We start from the raw sequence: 23,248 nt of genomic DNA on the forward strand, positions 1-23,248 counted from the left end.
GCTTCAACTTACCACCATTTGCTAATGAATCCTTACCTTAAAGTTATAGTTCAAACCTCTGCCCAGAATTTCAAATTTCCATTTCATCTGGATTTCCCACCAAATCTAAAACAGCAGATCCAAAAATGAACATATCGTCTTCCCTTTATCAGTTAGGAATATCTTCAACTATAAGTAACAGAACCCAAAGTCAAACACATTAAGGGATATATATGTATATGTGTGTATATATATATATGCACACACACACACACACACACATATATATCTGGAAATAGATGAAAGCTGATATTGGCTGATACTGGTTACATGTTGGTTACATGGTTCAACAGCATCCTGGCTGGCAGGTCTGCAATTTTCTTGTATTTTTCCTCTAGTCACAATATTGTCTTAGAGTTTCAGGCACCATGACTGAGTTCAACACAGGAGAAAAAAGAGGAGAAAGGAGGAGCGATGCTAGTGACAATTAATCACAGGCTAACTTCTTTATTATGTCATTATTTAGGATGCCTCTCCCCCACAATTCACACATACATATATATATGCACAAACAGACAAAACTCAAACTACACTTGGCTTCAGAATGGGATGATTTCAATGGTCCAGGTTTTTTCAACTTTCTGCTTTGTTGTCCTCAATGTTGTTGGGTCTGTCTTGAGGATGGTACCAAGTTGGAAACAGCTATTTCAAGTATAACATCCAGATTCAATAACTTTGAAAAGAAGAGAGACCATCTGGGCCCCATTAGATACCACTCTATCCCATTTGCCGAAACATCTGTCACTTTGCTTTCTGAACTAAGTACAAGGAAAAGAGGATTATTTTAGTCTAGTCCTGCCAAGGGTCAGACTCCCCTAAAAGGAGAGGCTTCATCTTTGTGAATGGGGGGATTGGGAGAGTCTAGACTCAAAATCTAAAACTGTTACATTAAGCAGGCAATCATTTGTCTATTACACGAGTGCTAAAATCGAAGTGTGAAAGAACAACAGCTTTGCATGTCATAATAAGGGTTCTGTTCCCAGAATATTGAATATAATGTCTAAATAAATATATTTTGTCTTAGAGATGTGAAATTCAACAATATATCTAAATTATAATATCATTGTTGTTCATTTAGTTGATTGATTGCATGCCTGCTGGGTAGTAGACACTACTCTTTAGTTTTTTTCCTTTATAGTAAAACAGAGGTGTCAGATATAGAACTGTGTTTGAAATCAAAGCTTTGTATCTGCATACCTATTAACTTCTATCTTTGTCTCTAGTTCATTGTGTGAGACTTATGCTTACTACCAGAATCAGCACTTTCATTTTTCTTTCTTCTACTCATTTTTGTTAATAAAATTCACTAGATTTTTCAAACATGTGTCCAAGGATGCAGATGTAGGCCAAGATGGCAACATGGTGGAGACTGAATGGTTGGCTGATTGAGTACTATATTGAAACAGCTAACCCTTATATTGTACTTATACTGTACTTACAGTACGGGCACTGTTCTGGGCACTTTGCAAACATTAACTCATTAATCCTTCCAACAATTCTTTAAGACAAGTACTATCCCTATGTTGCAGGTGAGGAGGTGGGAAGCTGAGGCCCTCGGTTTGTGTTGCACATTCAACAGCTACCTGCAAGCTGTGATTTGGCTCTAGCACCCTCCTGACTCACCTCCCCATTGCCTTCACACGGGCTCCTGCTCCACCTGGCTAGCAAAGATTCTCATCCTTTTCCCAGAAAGCTTTGGTCCCTTGCAAACTTTTGCACATGCTACCTGGACTGCTCTTCCTCTCCTCTGAGACTCATTCTTCAAGAAGGGATCAGTCTCACTCTCCTTAGCAAAATCTCTCCTGGCCAATGCAGCGAGGCCAGGGATGCTTGTCCAGCACTTAACTTGTCCTGACACCTTGCTACAATTAATTGCATACAGATCTGTCTCTACAGATATGCAATAGGAGAGCTGACTAACTCCCTCCTTGTTGAGTCCCCAGGGCTTGCTACTATGCCTGGTCTATAATTGGCACTTAGAATGTTGCTAAATTAATGCATAAGCTCCCTGAATTTTACACTTCCCTGTCTCCCCCACACTGTCTGACACCACACATTGTAGACACTTTAGTCAACGGGAGTGGGGAGCCTGAGTTCCCGCCAGCAGCCAAACTTAATAAAAACAAAGCAAAACCAAAACCGCCCCCTTTTCTCCAATCTCCACAACATAATCAAGATCCCGGGAATTTGGATTCATTTCAAGCCCTCTCATCTGTCGTATCTAGCAGGATATGGGGGTGGGAGGAGGATGGGGCGCAGGGCTCCGGGTGGCCGGACCGCGCGCCTTCCCCCAGTTCTTGCCTATTAAGGTAAGAACCCTCGGAGAGGCGCGGGGCGGGGGCAGGGGGCGGGGGCAGGAGGGAGGGTCCCCTGCAAGCCGCCTCTGCGGCCTGTGAGCTTACAGGGCGCCGCGGGACCACAGCCCTGGAAACTCCGCCGGGTGCTCCACCACGGGTCCTGCCATCTCTTCTACCTGAAGCCACCTTCCTAGGTTTCCATAGCCACCGAGGCCGCGACCTATGTGTCCTCCATCAAGAAGGGCCTCAAAGGAGTCTAGGCACTGGGCGCTGATTAGATGGGGCCCGCTTCCCTGGCGGACGTTCTATTGTCGCAGATGCTGGGACAGCCGCCGGGAGCAGGGACCCCAGGGAGGGCAGGAAGGTAGTCTCCGCGGCAGAATGAAAGGAGGGAGTCCCTGGGTGGAGGGATCCGCACCCTCCCGGCGTCCGGCCCGCCTCCCCTCCCACTCGCCAGCTGGTCGCTCCGGGTCCCCGCAGGCCCCGCCCCCAGGCCCCGCCCGCGGCCCGCCCCCCGCCCCTCCCTGCCGGCGCCCGCAGCTCCCCGGGCTCGCAGCGCGGGCCTGGGGACTCGGGAGCCCGCCGCCTGGGCCACAGCATGGGGCGCTTCCGCGGGGGCCTGCGGTGCATCAAGTACCTGCTGCTCGGCTTCAACCTGCTGTTCTGGGTGAGACCCGAGCCGGCAGGCCCAGCAGGGCAGGGGGACTGGCGGCGGGCGCGGGGCCGGGGTCTCGGGGGAGCTGACCGCCGTGCGTCCGAGCCGGCTCCGGGAGAGGGCAGGGTGTTCCATCGGCGGAGGCGAGAAGGCAGACAAAGAAGAGGGACGGAGGGGGAGGGAACGGAAAAAAGAGAAGGTTGAGCAATGGGAACCGGTAAGAAGCGGAGACACCGAGCGGCTCTAACCCGGGAGGAGCCCCTCTGCCTAGGTTTTTATCTCCAGGCGGGTGACGCCAGGTGCGGGGACTCAGCCACTCCTCACCTCCCGAGGGCTCCCGGCCCCGGCGGTCCGCGCTCCCCTCCAGCTTCCCAAGCACACACACACCCCCTTCTCGCTCTGCCTTTCCGCGGGAGCCCGGTGGCCTGGCCAGTGGGTTGGGAGGGAAACCCCTGCCCTAAGGGGCTGCCTGTGGGGTGCCACCCCATCCAGAGTGTGTGGACACACCACCTGCCTCTGAGGATTTCTTTAGGAAATTAGGGGTAGGAATGAAAATTGTGGGGGTGGGGGAGGATCATCCTTTTTCTAGGCATTATGACAGGGTCCCAGTGAATGAGGAGGTGGGAGTGCTCTTTAGGGAAGGATGTTGGGGGCACTGAGGGGCTTCCAAGAGGCAGCAGCATCTCCCCACAGTTCCCTGTCCGCAGCTAAATACTAATGCTAATGGAGATGATCTCATTCAACTTTGCAGGGTTTTATGGAGCTGACAACAATCCGGGAATTAGTAGTTCACAGAGAGATAAGACTGTGACCCTTGTCTTCTGTATTATTAGAGAATGGTTAGGACTCCACCATCCTTAGCCCCCTGGATACTCAGCCCCAGGTCCTGGAGAATTCTGAGAAAGGTCTGAAAATTGTCTTCTGCACAGTCCCTCTTGGGCTTTCTTGATGGCCACCCATAATAACTGCTCAAATAGACCCTGAGTGAAAATATAGGTCCTGCTTTGGGTGAAGAGGTTTTTAGAGGGCGGAGGGAGCAGGAGGGGCTTAGGTGCTTTGAAACCATTTGCTCTGTGGAGGTTGCTTCCCATGACTGCAAGTAATTAATTATTGAATAATAGGCTCAGTTTGTGTCTGCCAACCTATTAGCCCAGACGCCTGGGTGACTCCAACAACTCCAAGCTCTTCCAAGTAGCCATCTTCAGCATCTTTCAGCAATGGAATGTGTGGAGGAGGTACCCAGGAACAGCCCCTGCATTTTAAAGATACATGTGACTTTTGTACACCTGGACATTGATATTCAGCATACTATAAGGAGGAACATTTCTCAAGGCCCTTACTTTGTATTTTTTAGTAGGCTGGCTTAATTTCCAACTCTGTTAATTAATTATAGATGTCATTGCTGCAGTGGCACCTTTCACTCTCACTGCTTATAAATTCAAAAGAAGTTTATAGCAGCCTGAATAGAAGTTCTTAAACTGGGTTCAGTTCTTATTAAATGCTTGATGCTGTGCCAGCTTTCCAAGGATAATTGGAAGCATTTATTGAGTGTTTTCCATATGTCAAGGACAGGGCTAAGCACATTACATTCATTATCACACTTCATCTTCATGGCAATACTGATGTGCATCGGATTATCCCCATTTTTACAAATGAGGAAACTGAGATTCAAACAGGTTAATTTGCCCAAGATCACAGAGCTAGCAAGAGGCAAAGATGGGTCTCAAACTCTGCCTACTTACTTTTAAAAACTGTGGTAATTCAGTTAACCAGTGGTTTTCAAAAGTGTGGCTCCTGGACCAGCAACTTCAGCATCCCTTGGAAATTGGTCATAAATGCACATTCTCTGCCCATCCTGAACCTGCTGAATCAGAAACTCTGGAAGAGGGACCCAGCAATCTATTTTAACAGACCACCCAGGTAATTCTGACCCATGTGCAAGTTTGAGAGCCACTATTAAATAATGACTAAGCAAATAATAAATAAGCACTAGTAACTGCAAACACTGTTTCCTAAGTAGCTAATCTACTTGAGGAAACAAGACCAATGCATATAGAACAACAACTGCCCCCGCCCCGCCCCCCCCCCCAAAAAAAAGAAAAGTTCAGTATATAATCAAGTGACAAATTTCACACCATTGACCATTAACACAGTAAGGAAGGGAAGTAGCAGCAAAGTTTGAGTCCCTCCCTGTGTTAGCCACTGAGGTCATATATGGCCTTTGGTATATATGTTCTGACTAAGGTGTTCAGAGAAGGGATCACAGTAACATTAAGGAGGCTGCAAAGTCTTCTGAAGAAGGAGACATTAAGGCAAAGGTGAGAAACCAGCGTCACCAGCTGAGATGCAGAGCAAGGGGCATGTGAGCCACCATCTATACGAAGAAGCCATCAGGCTTAAGGGCAGAGATCCAAGCAGAGTATGCTTGAGCAAGTTATTTTTACTTCTCAGCTTGATTTATCATTTGTATGAGTGGAGAAATAGAATTGTTGAGAGCATTAAAATCAAATATGTTAAGTATCCAGCCTCACCTTTTATGAGCCTTATACATAGTTAGTGCTCAAAAAGGTTAAGAATTATTTTTATTAGTAAGTGCCTGGCACATAGGAAGCATTCAACATAAATCTCTTTCCCCTGATTCCTTTAATATTGGCAAATAGTAAACATGTGTGCCAAATGACTTCCAACTTGTCTTCATTTGGGAATAACTATACATTATCTTCTTAATGTGTACTTGTGGATTTTCCCTACTAGAACTTAACAGCACCGAGAGCAGGAATTTCTTTTTCTTCTGTTTTGTTCACAAATGTATCCCCAGCATTTAGAATAGTGTCCAACATATAGGAGGCACTTAATAAATATCTGTAGAGTGAATTAATGAAGCTGCATTAATCTCAGGTTAGAAAACTGAGTATAGATTTCTGATTTACATAATCAGTTGCCAAGTGGACCTATCTCTGCCTGCTCATCATTACCTGGCTGCTGTTCAGACTGAGCCCAGTAGGGAAGTATGGGGACCTTTCTCTCTTTCAATTCCACAGGGCTGCAGGGGGCAGGGGACAGGGTTGTGCAACAGCAGCAAGTAGAGGCCATCTTCGTGTTTGTGCCGCACAACCAACACAAAAGGGACAAACTGAAACCAGTGCCTTATGCCCGACAGGGAAGAACGGAATGGATTAAGTTATTTAGATATCTACCTCCATTGTCACTGAAGGAACCTGATTCTAGAAAAGCCCCACCCTAGTTTCTGAAGTTGTTTTTTCCTAGTTGGAGGGCTTTTCCTGGAAGGACAGGCTTCAGCTGTGACTTAAGAGTGTTTAACATTTACACACACACCCTTAGATGTCTGCCCTTCTGAGGTATAAGGTCCCCTGGATGACAGTATTTTGGGTCCTGTCAGAAATTGGCCGGAGGGCAGGGATAGAGGTTTTCAGAGCTGCAATTTGACAGCTAGATTTGTAACCTCCTCAGGCAGCTGGGTTTAAGCTCCCCTCGGCTGTGCTCCTGGTTTTCTAAACATTCAGCTAGATCTTGCCAGAGCCTGCAGTGCCTGGCCCAGGGCCACTGCCTGGATTCTTTTTAAAGTAAAAGTAAAGCCTACCCATTAACTCTACTCAATTAATTTCTGATATCATGGTTGATGTCTACCATGAAAACCCTCCCAACATCTGTCAGGTCTAAATTCAGGCACTGCAGTCAGATAGCTTAGTATTTTCCTGTGCCTTTCATTGAAATCACCTTTGTTTTTTTTTTTTTCCTCCGTTGCATAGCAATATAAATAAAACACCACAACCCACCCAGCCACACATGTTGGTTTAAAGAAAAACCTGGGCGCTGTTTATTCCTTGGTTTATTGTTGTCTGCTCAGCGTTTTCCTATCATTGTGCTGTAATGAGTGGCTCACTGTCCCTGTCCAACAGGAAGCGAGGCAGTTCTTTGTTGAAAGCCAGATGCCGTATATGGCAAGTTTGAAGTTTCTCTCCTTTCCTTCTCACCATTACTAATGCAGCTTTGGGTTTGCACTTGGTGATACCTAACAGGTGCTTGTAGGAAAGATAGTGTTTCTTTGGCTTGGGAGTAAAAGAAGCTTGGATCAAATGAATCTTACAGAGGTGGCCTCCTCTACTTTCCCAAATATGTCAAATAGTACTTTACAGAAATCACCTGTTGGAGAAACTGGTTTTAAAAAAAAAAAGAAAAGAAAGAATGTACCCTTTGGAGTCCACAGAAATGCTAGACCACCCCAGAAAACAGCTCAGCCTCACTATAGGATAGTCTTCATTCCTGATTTCTGTCAAGGTGAGAAGACAGCAGCAGAGAGTCAGCCCCTATCAGTGTGGATCAGAGGGACCTAGTGCTGCTAGGAGGTCAAGGAGTCTACAGTAGGGTCAGTCTGGGAAATCCAGAGCTGTAGTTACAGTGTCCTGGTAGACCTCGGGCAGGTCTGCACAGCATGGCTATTCAGATCCAGGAATTCAAAGCTTGGAAGGTGTAGATTGGCACCACACTGCCTGACTATTTTCTTGGCTCCGTTGTTTAACCTCTTTGAGCCTCAGTTTTTCTCCTCTGTGAAACAGGCCTGATGAAGTACTCACTTCAGTCTGATCTTTGTGCAAATAAAATGAGTTAATACATGTAAGGTCCTCAAGTATGGCACATCCCCACACACATAGTAAATACTCAATAATATACGATATGAGTGACAGTTGAATACTAGAGATACAAGTGAGAAAGTAGAATCCAGACTCCATGAGACCCATAAAGGCGAGGAGAAGCAAGAAGGTGTCCCATATCCAACCAATCAAAGTGCCAAGAGTCTTACCTTATCAAAGGTGTGGAGTCAGAAGGAGAGGGTCCCTCCTCTATAATCCATTCAGTCAGCAAGCCTGTGCTGAGCTCCTGCTGTGTACCTGACACCCTGCCAAGTGCTGGCAGCTCAGAGATATCCTGGATCAGGAGGCACTTGTGCCTTTCTGTAGCCTCCATTTTGTCCTTGATTGTCACTTGTTCTCTCTCAGGTCTCAGCACCTGGTAGAGGTTCATCATGGCTTCAGCTGACAGGGCTGTGCACGCTGACCTTAGAGCAGAGCTGTTTGTTGTCTGCCCTGCCTCTGTGCCATTAGAGTCCAAGAGGAGGCATGGGAAAGCTTTTGGGGTCAAGAGCCTCTTAGACATGGATGTGCAGAGACCATCCCAGACCTGTTCAGTTACATATTCTGATTCAGTAGGTCTGCATCTCTAAACAAGTCCCAAGCTCTCGGACCACATTGTGAGAACCTCTGTTTCAGATGTGACCTGAAGAGGTCAGAGACCCACCAGATGCCCTCACTTCTGGTTGGGGCAGGGAGCTCCTTCTTCTTGGCTTGCTCTTGGCAGGGCTTTTAATTCCAGTTACCACTTTACCACGGCTGTTTTCAATTCTTTTTTTCTACACTAATCCTTGACGGTTTCTAGAATTACCATCATCCATTGCCTTTTACTGTGCTATTCTAGAACGTCATCCGTGAAGTCTCTTGGTGCTCCAACCGTGTGCCACAAAAGAGAACATTACCTCCATCAGCCCAGTGTTAATATTAACAGTGTCACAACCAACAGTGTGCCTTTTTTCTAAAGCAAGTGATATTATACATGTTTCTAAAGCAAGTGATGTTATATTGATCATTGAAACAAATTGTGTCATGGTCACCAAGCAGTGAAAGGAATCAAGAGAATGAGGCTAGTAAGACGGGGATATCCAATGGACTAAGAGCACATCTTACAGATGAGTGGGGTTTACCTTGGCCTACATTTTCATCCTCTTTGGCTTTGATTAGGGACAAAATAACAATACTAATGAACATTTAGATGATGTTTAGTTTGCAAAATGCTTTCACATCCATTATCCCATATGATTGTGAATCACAACAATCCCATGGAACTGTATAACTGCCACCATCTTACAGATATAGAAACTGAGTCAGGCAGAATAAGTTGAATGTCCCACGTCTTCTGATTTTAAATCCCATTTTCTTCCCACTGTAGTAAATTTGGGGACAAGTGTAATACACAGCATAAGAAATGATACTGGCCTGGAAAGTGTAAAGTCTGTGAGCGGGATCATTAAATCCAATGCCAGATTTAGTTTTGATGTATTCCAGAAATGCAGGTGTGAAAAGATGGATAAAATACCCTGACATATGGCAGAAGCAAGAGAAACTTTGAGACCACTAACCAATCATTTTAAAACAGAAGAAAAGTAAGATGGAAATTGAGAGTGTGTATCAAGAGACAATTTCATAAATTAATTTAAGCAGAAAAAACTTGAAGGATGGGAAGCACTATATAAATGTAAGCTATGTACTAAATGTTCTCTTAAGCACATTTCTATATGAGCATTTTTAATCCTCACAATAATCTTATGAGATAAAAGCTATTATCATGCCCAGGTTCTATATGAGGAAGTACAAAGAGTACAAAGAGTGTAAGAGACTTACGCAGGACTCAGAGCTGGCCAGTGGCAGAGCCGGGTTTTGATATGTGGCTCCAGAGTACGTGCTCTTAACCACTCCAAGTCTAAAGGCTAAAACTTGGACACGAACGGGACTTCTAGACACTCAATACAGTGGCTGTGCTACTGAGCATGTGCAGCTATTTAAACTTAAATCAATTTAAGTTAAGTAAAATGTAATATTCATTTCCTCAGTCCCACTGACCACATTTCAAGTGTTCAATAGCCATTGGTGGCTGGTGGCTACCATATTGGATGGCACAAATAGAGAACATTTCCATCATTGGAGAAATTTCTGTTGGACAGCTCTAGCCTAAATAAAATTATTTTCCTCTCACAAAGACATATTTTTCTCTTATTGGGTTTTAAATTAAAATTAGAGAAAAGAGGAAATAGTGTCTGTAAAGGGCTACTGGTGTTCTGGTATAGATAGTTTGGAAAACTCAAAGGAACTTCAGCTGTCACGGAGAGTGGGAGCATAGTGCAACCAACATCAAAAGATGGCAGACAACTAAGTTACTGGCACCATGGGACTAAGATCAAGTTTGGGGTCTGAATGTAACATTAGTGAGTCTATCAAGGTAATAAGACTAAGTGCTGGGCCCTCACTGTTCCAGTGTGTAACATGAACTCAGTTAATCTCTTAAATAGATACTATGACTCTTTCTGCTCTGCAAATGAGGAAGCTGGGGGTAACAGAGGATAAGAAGTTTGCCCAAGGGTCACAGGACTCGTGAGTGCAGAGCCTGATTCAATCTAGTTGGCTAGAACCCCCGTTTTGACCACAGTAATTCCCCTGTGCCACAGCGCTGTCTGTACATGTGGCATATTTGTTACCCATGTTCGAGCATCAGTTATTCAGTATGAACACTCAGAAGAAGTAAAATTAGATGAGCAGGTGGTAGATTTTCCAAAACATAGGCCAAGCTCCACCCTCTCCATTGTGATGGCGATTGGATAAGAACCATCTTGTAAACAGGGGACAAGGGAATTGAGCAGAAATGACAAGCCCTCCAACAGGGGCAGTGTGGGGTTGGGGATGCATAGGAAGCTGCTGTCACTCAGACCCAAAGCCAATTTGTTCTCCCTCCCTGTGCCAGAATCCGCCTGTAACTCTGTGAATGGGCCATGCTATACCTTCCTGACCTCAAATAGGCTCTGGTAAAATTAATGTTAAGAAAATTATCTATAGAACACCAACCTGGGCTTCCATGATTTCTACTAGCTTCCATCCAAGCTAACATTTTCCTAAATGAAGTGTTTTGACACTCATTTTACTGTATAGAGAATACTGTAATCATATGCAGTGTTCATATGCCCCTCCTCTCACCATATTTCTGAGTTCTGCCTGAAATATTTTTTTTCTGCCATTATTTCTCTGAAACAATTAAAACTGGTTAAATATTATTCCTATTGATCAATATTTAAGAAATCTTTCAATCTGCTCAGAAGTAGTCCTTTCAAACACCTGGAAGAATTTTACACTGAAACATAAATATTAATTAATGTCTTTGCTTATATAAAGCATCATATAGATGAGATGACATGTCTGTATAGGTGAGTGATCATTTTGGTCCCCAAGATAAATTTGTAATAGAAGGGTGAGCCTAGGATAAGTCCCAGATGGATGGGTCTTATCTATTAGAAGGCAATGCAGAGAACTTAGAAAAGGGCATTTTTGTCTATTCTACCCATAGTTACTCCTCCCGAGGAGGTAAGGCCGACACTTAGTTTAATTCACTTCTGTGACCTGGTGGATTGGATTTTAGACTTGTGTATATTTGACCTTCACTTGATAAAACCATCTGCTCACCGGATCATTAGCTGGTAGTCTGTGACATTCATTTTTGCTGTCTAGAGAAAATTAAGCAGCCATCAACATCAACATTCTCATAATTCTTGCTGTTTCATCCTCTCCTACTCCTTTCCCCTGCATTTCTTTTAAGATAAAAGGTGTTGTGTATAACCACCACATAAACACATTTTCCACCATCCAGAAGTGAATTATCTGCTTTATGGTTCCCAGAAAACTTTTCACCCCGGGCTTATTTTGCTTCCCCGCAGCACTTTTAAACTGCTTCCTCGAAAAACAGTTGATCCAGGCAAGTTAACTTTATAAAAACCTCAACAAATGGAAGAACATGTGTTTGGCACCAGTAGATAGCCCAGAGGTGAATAGAACACTCCTGATTCTATGGGGCTTCTACCAGCCCAGAGAACGAATTAAGCATTGATTGATCATGAAATGTACTCTTACCTGAAAGAAGTCTTTCTTGGCATGAGCCTGTTCTTACCGAAATTCTATGAAGAAAATAGTAGGGGAAATCTGGCACGCAGATACCTTAAGGAGCTGCTGTGTATTTCCAGACAATCAGAGGCTTCTCACCATCACCTGCCGTCCTGGTCCTGCCTCCAGTTCCCCCTCACCTGGTCCTGATGTTGAGGTCAGGGCAGCAAGTTCCCTCAGGGGCATTTGGTGTAAATGTCATATGACATTCAGCTCTCGTATTTTTTTTCTGATAAAATCCTTGATTTTGAGAAAGTGCCATCTTAATCCTGGTCCTGCTTTCAGGGCATAATAGGATGAAAGTCTTGGGAGCCAGTTTTCCACTTTGAGAAAATTAGTATCATCTTCTAAAGCAAATGTGCTTCTGACATCTGCCTGCTAAAAGGCGGAGGCTGCATTACCCTCATGGCATCATAATGGGGTTTCAATCAGATCAAATATCGTGAGTGAGTGCTCATTATAGTTCCATCTAGGATGATAATTGCCACCGAGAGCAAGTATTAGCTTGAAAGCATTTAATGAAAACCCTAGGATGAAAGTGTCATTTTCAACTTTGTGTGACTTCAGCCCAAAGAAGAGAGTAACAAACAAACTGGGTTGCATGTGGCCATGGCTTCATCCTGGAGAAGCAAGAGTATAGGATTGGTTTTGTTTATTCTTTCATTCTCATGCAGCGTGTGGTGTGAGTATTGCTATAATCGTATGCAGTGTTCATATGCCCCTCTTCTTGCCACCAACAGAGATGCATAGATCTACTCTAACATGTCACTGAGGAAACAGAAGTGAGGCTACATACTCTAATTTGGTTTTCTTTGTCCATGGGCGACTGTTTTGCTGTGTATATTCAACCTTGTGTTCACTCAGTGCCTTCCAAGGTATCTGCAGTGTTTCCCCGGTGCAGATGAATTTGAAAAGAGGCCTTTGTGAAGTCTTCCCTTGGAGAGCTGTGAGGGAGGTTGTTCACAATTCCTCCTGTCAGCCCGTCTTAGTCAACTTGGGATGACATTAAAAAAGAAAGAAAGAAAGAAAGAAATACCTGGCCCTGTGTTCAATCGATAGCACCAAACAGAGGGAAGGGTGGGGGGGGGGGAAGACTTGGTGGCTTAAATAACAGAAACGTATGCCTTACAGCTCTGGAGGTTGAAGTCTGAGGGCAGGGTGGCAGCATGGTCGGGTCTCATGAGGACCCTCTCCTGGTGAGCTGGTGGTGCCTTGTCACTGCATCTTCGATGACAGAGGGAAAGAAAGCAGCCTCTCTGGTGTCTCTTCTCATAAAGACACTAGTCCCACCCTCATGACCTCATCTGATTCTCTCCCAAAGGCCTCATCTCCAAATATCACCGCACTGGGAGGTAGGGCTGCAGTGTGTGAATCGTGGGGTGAGGGGTCGCAGTTCCATCCACAGCATAGCCTAAGTGGTATCTTTTGTAGGTCTTCTGCTCCTTCAGTGACATATGTCATATGTCAGTTGACAGAATGGGAGCCCATTCTGCAAGACAAGAGGAAGGGATTTGTACTACAGCAACACAGCTCCCATCCCTGCCCTCACAGAAATCAGGGCTTTTTGAAAAAAATTACTGAAATGTTTAAATAGAAATGGTTGCATGTGCTATGAAAAAAGACAAATAACTAGGCTAGGGTAGTCTTCCCCAAGTGACAGGAAAGCTGAGCACTGAGTGGGTGTCAGTCTGGTAGGGGAGGGAGGAGAGCATTCTGTCTCGGGAAACGGCAAGAGCAGTGGCCTCCAGTGGAAGAAGGAACTGAGACTGTGGCTTAGGGCCTCTGAGGATCATTCTTTGGTCTGGTACCTAGATATAAGCATATGTACTATCTAGAACTGTCTCTGGGGGTGCTTTTGACCCAGAAAGGAGGTTTACTGCTCACCAGCAGTACCAAGCGTTTGCTGTTTGTGATCCACATTGGCCTGTGTCCAGGAGGGGAAGGCTGGGCAGACAGGAGGAGCCAGGTCCAGGGAGTGGTCTCTGCGTTTTTGCATCCCAGCACTACCCGTCTCCAGCTGGACTACCACAGGGGACCATGTTTGTGATTCATAAAATCTTTCTTGTTTTTAAGTGAAAAAAACTATGTCCTCACGATAGGTCCTTTTATCAGCAGGCCCAGGAAAGTGAAAATAAATGCAGTTAAAATCAAGGTGAAATCCATAAACAAGTTTTGCTTTATGCTAAATGGCTTAGTTTTTTCAGATAGCCATGACTTACAGGAAACTCTGCCCATCCACTTTGCTTTAAAAATTCTTTAAATCCATCTTCAGTCCTCTCTTCTGCTTCTTTAGTTTTAGAATGCAAACATGCCTTCTCTAAAGACATGTGCTTACAATTTGCAATTTTGTGTCCCGCAAACACTCTGGAATATGGTTAGCTACTGGAATAACTTACCCAGGAAAATCTGGCGAGCCCCTCTTTAATGGCTTAGGTTTGTACACCACTGTTCCTTTCACTGCATTCTTCTCGCCTTTTTTGGTTTTTGTTTTTTCTATTTTATGTTTTTAAGTAGTGGGCACACTTTTGCCCTCAGACCTCATTTCAACACATTTTTTAGTGCCTTGTGCACAACTGGTCCTCAGAAAAGGGGAAATGACTGAAGAGGTGATGTTATCTGGCGTCTTCTTGTGTGCATTCTAGTAGGCTGGGCCTGTGATTGGATCCTCACCTGCAGGACTAGGTTTTTACCTAGGCCACCAAATAGCTTTCCATGAGTCCCTGAGAACCCCAGGAGAAAGACTGGTTCGTTGTCAACTCTGAGTCCTAGGCTCCTGGCTCACAGTCATGCTCAATAAGTGATTTTTTTTAAATGATTAACATGAAGGTCCAACCCATTCCGCTGTATGAAAAAGCCCGTTCCTACAAAACAATATTTCTGGTTGTCATTCTCTCAAAGGCCCTAGGCATGGTACTGGCCCTAGAAGGACCCCTCAACAAAGTTCTTCAAATGGTGTGGTGAACTCTTTCTGGTCCTCTCAGCTGTTAGCTTCACTCCCTAGTGTTCTCTCTCTCTGGTCCACAGTCACTCAGGCCTTTATCTTTGGCTCCCTGCTGTATCAGGCACCCAAGCAAGATTCATGCTCCTGACTGTTCCCATCAAAAGAAGGGTCTCCATCCTTTCTTCACTCAAGGCTCTGGGGCTTCCCAAGATGATGCAAAGGTAGGCAGAAGCCCTGCATCCCAGCTTCCTGCTAAAGCCCAGACTCTGGCCTCCCCCAGACTCGTCTCTTTCCCCAGCCCAGCATCAGGGTAAGGAAATGAAGCCCTTCCCTGTGCTCCTCGGCTGGGAGCTCTCACCTCCCTCCAGTTCTCTGCTCTTCTGGGTATACATCAAAAGTGAACAACTGCTGCACACTGGTGGTTGTGCTTTGCACCATCCCTTGGCCGTGTGCACGCTCTCCCTCTTCAGCTCGTTCCCTGCCTCATATTGCATTTATGACTTCATGTTGATTATCTTCCATGTTGAATTGTGATCCCCACCTTTTTCGTTGTTTCCCTGATGCCAAGCACAATAGCTAGCCTAGATCAGAGTTGATTCCCGCTGAATAAACACTCAAGGAAGAAAGAGAGGAAGTGAAGGCAGACGAGGGTAGGGGCAAGAGAAGAAAAGAAGAAAGCCCCACTCAGAGCCATGGATGTCCTCTCGTTCCTTAGTTGTTTTTAACCTTGACAGAGGTGCGGATATGTCTGAATGCAAAAAAAAAAAAAAAAAAAAAAAGACTGGGATTAAAAGAAGAGAGAATTAGGGCAAAAGGGAGTGTTGGCCTGGTAGTTTAGGATTACAGGGGCTTGCAGGCTTCCCTCAGGGGAGCCGATCTCTTCTGGCTGCATGGAACAGAGAGTAATGAGAACTTAGGGACACCAGATTCACTTACCTCCATGCTGACTGAATGGCAATTGGTGTGAACTTTTGGGGGGCAATTTCTGGTGTGTGGTAGACCAGGCTAATAAGTCCAGTGAACACAGAGCATTGCATGAGCCTTACAGGATTGGTGAGTTCAAAAGGACCTGCTGTGCCTCTTCCCAAAGCAGTGCTCACTCTGTTTCTCATCGCAATATCAGCCCTGGCTAGCTCCCTGGCAGCACACTGGGAGGATTCCCCTCCACACAGTGATGACATTCAACTAAGCCACAATTCCTTGAACCAGGAGGAAACCCGTGTGGTTTGGGGGTTGGGGCGGGGATGAGCAAGCGCAGATTTTTTCCCCTTTGCCCGATGGCTTTAAATTGCAACCTCTCTTTTAATTTTCCATTATGCATCAAACACATCCGTGCCAGAACTGGACAAATGTATTCCGTCTGGAAGGATGATCCCAGACAGCTATAAATTAGAGTTTGTGTACAGAGATTCCAAAAATGTGGCCTCATGGTAGGGTGTCCCTGGGACCAGTCACCTCCTCCACAGTCTGCTTGGTGGCTTCTGGCTTTGGCCTGGCGCCTCTGTCAATAGATTTTTGCTTTGTATTTGGAAACTCTCTTTCCATCAGGCACTGCAGAGGGTGGTAAGGTTGCCCGTCAGGCTTTGCTGGACAACTTGTCCCCTGACGAGCAGGGACAGCAATTGACTGAGGGCAGCACCCTCTTTCCTGCACAGCAACAGTGAGGTCCCCAAACTGGTTTCCTTCTAAGTTAAAGCACAACAAAAGCATACTATCCTCACTTTTTTTCTGATAGAAAAAAAAAAACTACCACGTAACGCTGTTTTAAAACTACATTTTTAAGGTTAAAAGAAAGCCACCTGTAATCTCTCCCTTCGATGATAAATATTATGACTATTTTAACATTTTTAACATGACTTCTTTCCAGATTTTCAAGCCATGCTACTGATTTTTAAAATTCAGCAGTTTTTTCAAAAGCTGGTTGTGCCCAGTTCCTTTAGCTGCCCCTCACACTATTCAATTAGTGCTTTCCTCTGAGGCTGGAAACTGTTAGTTATTCCCCATGGGGAGAGTCCAGCTGGTAAAACTCTGCCCTCAGACTCCTCCTCACTGAAGTCCTGCAGCGTTTCTGAAGAAACCCGGGGAGGAGGGAATTGGCCCTGGGGGACAGAAGGTGAAGGGGGATAAAGTCCTGGTAGAAACCCAGCCAGACAGCACCAGGTCCTTTACAAGCTGCCCACAAGACAGAAGGAACCCATATGCAAAAGTCTCTGGGCTAACCCTGACTTTGATTTTTCCTTGTTAAACCTCTGCCTCTGTGATTTTCATCCTGTCTTCATGTCATCAGCCCCCGGCGTGCTTTTCTCTGTTCCTGCAGGGGCAGGCTCTGAATTGCTTGTCTGGGGAAAGACTGGGGCAGCCCAACAGAGACTGGACAGGGTGGCAGCAGCAGGAGGCTATTTTTACATTTCTGCTTATTTTCCCATCATGCCTTGTGCCCAGAAGGTGCCCAGTAAATATGCGTTGATTGATTGATACAGTGAAATTTGAGAACACCACGGCAGGAGCCTGCTGGCCTGCAGCAGTGACGGTCCTGCAAAGGCAGAAAGGGCTTCTGGCTTTAATGCTGAGCCCCACGGCAACCTTCAGAGGGGAGGGAGGGAGCCCGGGTGATGACTCTACCAGCTGCCAGCCTGCCCAGCCACTGCCCGTGCCAACCGCCTAGCCTCTCCCCCAGCCGCACAGCGCAGACCACACTGTTTCAGAAAATTATTTTTTCTTCTCTCACTTTCCATGGAAACTCAAAATAGTAACCAAAAAAAAAAAAAAAGCCAGGTTCCCTACTTCATCCCCAGGAAGGGGCAGGACAGTGACCACCACACAGGACTGGGGGCGAGAGGGTTACAGAAACCTCTGGAATTACATTCTAATTGGAGAGTGTGCATCATGAGGTGTGGGTGGTGCATTTTGAAGGTTGGTGCATTTTCCTCTAACTGGGAAAGACAAGTTCCCCCAGGTCTTGGAGTTCATCTTGCTCTTGGTGACCTGGCACCTGAGACCCAGTCACCTCTCACTGTGATATTGGTGACAAGTTTCAATGAACCAGCAAAGGACAATAAGGCAAGGAGAAGATGCTGCCAGGGGGATGTTGTTAGGATAGTGTTTCTGAGATGCCCTCAGCATGGCACGTGTGCCACATAACCACCAGACAGCTAGCTGGTAGTGTGGGCCTAGTGCCATCATCACACCAGGCCGAGGGGCTTGAACACATGCTTCCACCTCTGTGAACCTCCCTTTCCTCCCCCATAAGAGCTGAAGGGTGGACTAGGTAATGTCCAAGGGTGAGCCCTTGTCTGTGCCTGCACCTGCTAGTGGGTCTGCACACCCCCTCTTCACTTCCATTGTAAATACGGTGTTGTTTGCCCCGCAGCTGGCCGGGTCAGCCGTCATTGCTTTTGGACTATGGTTTCGATTTGGAGGCACCATAAAGGATTTGTCGTCGGAGGACAAGTCCCCAGAGTATTTCTACATGGGTGAGTGACTTGAGCTTCCCTAAGCTTTAGCTCAGGTAGGACAGCTGGGAGACATGGAGCAGAAGCTGCACTTGAGCTTTGGTGGGAGGGGGAGGCGTGGAGGGGCAGGGAAGAGGCAGAAGGAGCCAACACTGGAGCCCTGTGCTCCACCTGGCCCTCAGTGCTGCGCTTAGGGAGGCAGGTGGACAGGACCTTGCTTCTCCTGCTCCCTCACATGACCCATTCCTCCACTCTCCAAAGTATAGGAAGGCCGGCGCAGCCAGAAAAGAAGTCTCAAGGAAATGTAATGAAAATTCATTTCAAAGAATTAGAAAACCTCCTCTGTCCCTGGAGGAAAATGGGTGTACCACAAGTCTGTTATTCACTAGTCCATCCAGGGAGACAGGGTGCCCCTACAGAGTCAGGATTTGATTTTGTGATTTTGTATTTCCACTTGCACCGGAGGAGAAGGTAACTCAAAATGAAGAGAGATATTCAAGGTTGGGAGGTGCTGATCCCAGTCCTTCCATGACTAGGGACTGCAGAGAGGAGGTGGGGGGGGGACAAGAAGGCTAGCCCTGGAGAAGAGGCATCAGCTCTGCCTCCTGCCAGGAGTAGGAAAGGGGTGAGGAGCATGGGATGGGGTGCAGCCTCCCACCCAGAGTGAGATGAGCAGGGGTACAAATGGTCACCGTGCATTTAGCTCCCTCTGTTTCCAGCCCTCTGCTGGAGCCTTATCTCATTCTCCAGCTAAGTGGACATGCACTCTAGATTTCAAAAATTCCAAGCCCATTGTCAATGCAAGCGACCCCCATAACTGACTGGCTGTTTTAAGAACCCCACCAGCCATAGGGTAAACTTGGATTGCTTATTGTGACATCTATGCCTGGGGAGAGGCAGGGACCCATACAGGTCATTGGCTCCAGAGTCTAATAAGAGCAGAATCTCTTTCTGAAAAGAAAGAGTCCAGGCCCCACTCAGAGCCATGGATGTCCTCATGAAGGACCAAATCACGGCGGCTGGGCCACCTCCTCCACCAAACACCTTCCACGCCCAGAATCATCCTGTGAGGAAAATCGCCATACTGATTACAATACTTACAAAGGAAAGTAGCAGAAAATCTACTAAAGGAATATTACTCAGCAATAAAAGAGAATAAAGTCATGGCATTTGCAGGTAAATGGTTGGAGCTGGAGAAGAGAATGCTAAGTGAAGTTAGCCAATTCCAAAAAAACAAATGCCAAATGTTTTCTCTCATATAAGGAGGCTGATTCATAGTGAGGTAGGGAGGGGGAGATTGGGAGGAATAGACGAACTCTAGATAGGACAGAGGGGTTGGAGGGAAAGGGAGGGGGCAGGGGGTTAGAAATGATGGTGGAATTTGATGGACATTATTATCCAAAATACATGTATGAAGACACGAATGGTGTAAATATACTTTCTATACAACCAGAGATATGAAAAATTGTGCTCTATATGGGTAATAAGAATTGTAATGCATTCTGGTGTCATATATAAATTTTAAAAATTAATTTAAAAAAGATGAATATAATAAGAACATTTATGTTTTATGAAATCTTACATATAGATTTTTTTTAAAAAAACAACACCCAATTATTTTAGGTTACATTAAGAAAAAAAATGCTGCCAATTTAATTATAACATACTATAAAAGATAAATTCTAATCTCAGAATTGTTAAAATGCTTTTTAAAAAAAAACTCAAAAATTGATGAAATGTGATTAAAGAAGTCTGGAGATGGGGAATTTCCAGAATTAGTTCAGGGCCCAACAAAGTCATCAAGGACCCCGGTTCTTCTCTCTACTCTGCCATCCTCTGCGTGTCCTAAGATGTCCCCTTATGATTCCAACATAGCTGCAGTGGCTCCAACATTGTGTCCTCAGACAACAACATCCCAACAAGAAAAAAGGAAGTTTCACTTCATATGGTCCTTTTGAGGGATAAATGAAATCTTTCTCAGGAGTCTCCTGAAAAGCACATTTCTCCTTGCAGCTTATTGGCCAGATTTGCATTATATCTAATCATGGCCAAGAAGAGAATAACTATGACTGGCTCTCTGATTAATTGATAATCATGCCTGGGTCTGGAGCAAGGCCCAAGTTCCCCAGAGGACTTATAACAGTTGGACAAGATTGGCATTTTGTGGCAAGGAAAAAACAGAGGAATCTGCTAAAGACTTAACCCTGAAATGCTCTTTTCTATCCACATGGCTCCTAGGTGGTACGCACACTTCCATCAAAGCTAGCAAACATACACTTCAAATATTCCTCCTTGAGAGACTCCTGGCTCTGAAAACTTCTCAAGAAGCATTTTTCTATTCCAGAGAAGCCTTCAAGTGTTCCAAGGACAAGCTTAACCCACCCTTGTTCTGTCACCTTCAACCCACACCAGGGACACCAGGATCAGGCAGAGGGAAGAGTGGAGAAGGAATGCCTCTTCCCTCGCTGTTTTAATCAGCTTTATGCCACTATGGCCAATATATCTGACAAGAACAACTTAGAGGAGGAAAAATTTATCTTGGCTCACAGTTTCCTAAATTCAGTTTATGGTCATCTGACTCTATGGCTAGAGGAAAGCAACTCAGGACATGACATCCAGGAAGCAGAGAGACCTCTGCTCACCAGGGACAAAATGTAAACCCCAAAGGCATACCCCCAAGTGATCCACACCCTACCTGCCTTCAGGTACCACACAGTTAATCCGTCCATGTGGATTAATCTACTGATTAGATTATGCCTCTCCTAATCTAATTTCACCTATGAACATTCTTACATTGTCTCACACATGAGATCTTGGGGGACAACTCATATCTAAACCATAACACTCATGTTGCTGATATTCCAGAAGCTACCGATCACATAGCATTCCCCACAATTTTGAATTCAGTTTTAACAAGATCCCATTTAATCCCATGTTAAATAGGCTTCATTGCCTCTCCAGACATATGGAGAAGGAACTCTTCAATAATCAAGAGCAGATAATAGTCACAAGCACATGGTAGGCACTACATGAATGGTACATAAATACTGAATTAGAGAGAGAGAGAGAGAGAGAGAGAGCGAGAGCGCGCAGGCTGCTCCCATAGAGCTTCGAAGGACAGGCAGTTTGGGATAGATTGAGTTAGGGAAAGCTTTATTCATGATTCTGAATTAGGATTGACAAATAAATATAGGGTAGGCAGCCGCCATTTTTACCTTACCTATGAGGACTGTGGCTAATTGTTCAGGGCAATGGAGAAAAGTTCACCCTTAGTTAGAAGGAAAATGCTTGGGAAGACACCAACCAGTTCAGTTCCATTCATAATCTCCTTCAAGTTGTTTGGCAATAATCAAATGCCTAAACTCAGCCACCTACACCCTCACTGCCAAGTTTGCAGGTGAAGGATTTCAAGCTCTAAATTGTACTTTGAGTTAGAACTAGACATTTTTTTTTTTTTTAGGAACAATAAAGAAAGTACTTTTTCTGCGATAGAGGTGGACATTTTTTAGCAGTAGTAAAGAAAACCCCTTTTCAAAGACCATGAAAAAAAACATCTAGAGGAGCTGTATCCCTCTCAATGATATTAAATATCTACTTATTTTAAAGAGCTCTCCATGATCATTTTAATTGTTTGGATTTTGCTAAATATTTGCTAAAACATAGTTTTCAAGTAATTTCTCTTTCCATCTTTTTGTAGATTCCTTCATTTGAGGGAAAAAATATAACCTATCAATATCATTCTCCAGTCAACTTATAGGCCCAGGAACTGGGGGTCACACACAAAAAATATAATAATGCTGTAATTGCCTTCACATAACTTGCAGTATATTTGAAAAGACTCATAGTCTTAACGACTTAAATTTACAATAAAAGCTAGTGTGTAACTAGGTGCTGAGTGTATTTGCAGTGGGTGCATCAAAGGTCATTCTAAGGTAAGGCAGGAAAGATTTGGGTTATATTTTGAATACCAGACTGGAAAAGAAAAAGATGAGGATTGCAAAGACTGAGAGTCAAGAATGCACAAGGCGTGTGCACAGGCCAGCCATGAGCAAACCCAGATGGCACAGAGGTGCTTTCAGGGGTGAGGAGTGGGGCATGGTGGGAAGCTAAGATTACTTACTTAGAAGAGAGGGAAGGACAACAGATATAAAGGGCCGGGCCTTGAATGTCATCATTAATTTGATAAGCAATAGATAATTTGGAGCTTGTGGCCCAGTGGGATCTGTCCTGCGTTCTAAAGAAATTATTCTGGCAACAGAGAATAAGAGGGCAGGCACAAGACTTAAAAAAAAATAAAAAAAGGTATAGATTATTGATATAGCCAGGTGTGAAGAAATAAGGGCATAACCCATAGTGGTTGCAATGAGAATTATAAAGAAAGAAAGGTAAGAAATATTGTTGACTCCAACTAAGCCTAACTAATCCGACTCAGGAACAGAAGGAATCAAAATGGCACAAGATACCAGTGAAGGAAAAGCCACGTCTGGCAGTAATAATTCATGATTTTCAGGTGAGTTACTGAAGGCAGTTACATGGATCTAGGGATGGAAGCCAGTCCCCAAGTGGCCTGTCTCTGTTGCTCCAGAAACAAAGTGCTAGAGCAATTTCACAGATACAGATTTGGATTCAATATAAGAAAATATTTTTAATGATTGGATAACTCAAAAAAAAGTTGAACAGACTCCCACAGAAGAAAATGAACTGTCCTTTTTGTTGGTATTTCACCACTACTGTGACAAAAAAAATCAGGATCAAGTGTTTTGTTAATTGAGGAGATTATTGTGTTGAGCAGAAGGGTGAACTAGCACTTCACGGACATTCCTGAGTCTGCTTTCTAACCTAGACAAGAGCAGTTTGCATACTGCCTGAGAAATGAGAGAGCTGTCCCATCATATCATATCTTCATGGACTTATCTGACTAGACTCTTCTATGTCAAGTCACAGAGACCTCCTCCAATTGACATGAGTAAAATAGAAATTTATTGACTCACATAACTGAAGAGTCCAGGATTAGTACTGGTCCCAGGGACTACTCAGATGATGTACAGAATCCAGCCTGTAGCCATCTGTTGGCTCTGTTTCCCTTTGTC

General features: G+C 44.8%; 1 protein-coding gene across 2 annotated transcripts in view; it reads left to right on the plus strand.

Moving 5' to 3' along the window:
* Positions 1-2,875: 2,875 nt before the first annotated feature.
* Tspan2 (tetraspanin 2) overlaps positions 2,876-23,248 on the plus strand; it is a 52,929-nt gene continuing 32,556 nt past the window's right edge. For both annotated transcript variants that reach the window (XR_006854777.2, XM_046458300.2), the window contains exons 1-2: positions 2,876-3,003; positions 18,077-18,179. Coding sequence is in view for 1 of the 2 variants with exons in the window: in XM_046458300.2 (XP_046314256.1) it covers positions 2,935-3,003; positions 18,077-18,179 (172 nt within the window). In the remaining variant the exon portion in view is untranslated. The remainder of the gene's footprint in view (positions 3,004-18,076; positions 18,180-23,248) is intronic.

The sequence above is a fragment of the Marmota monax genome, unplaced genomic scaffold, assembly GCF_021218885.2.
Source record: "Marmota monax isolate L192 unplaced genomic scaffold, Marmota_monax_Labrador192_F-V1.1 WCK01_AAM20220418_F8-fsc00087, whole genome shotgun sequence".
NCBI lineage: Eukaryota > Metazoa > Chordata > Mammalia > Rodentia > Sciuridae > Marmota > Marmota monax.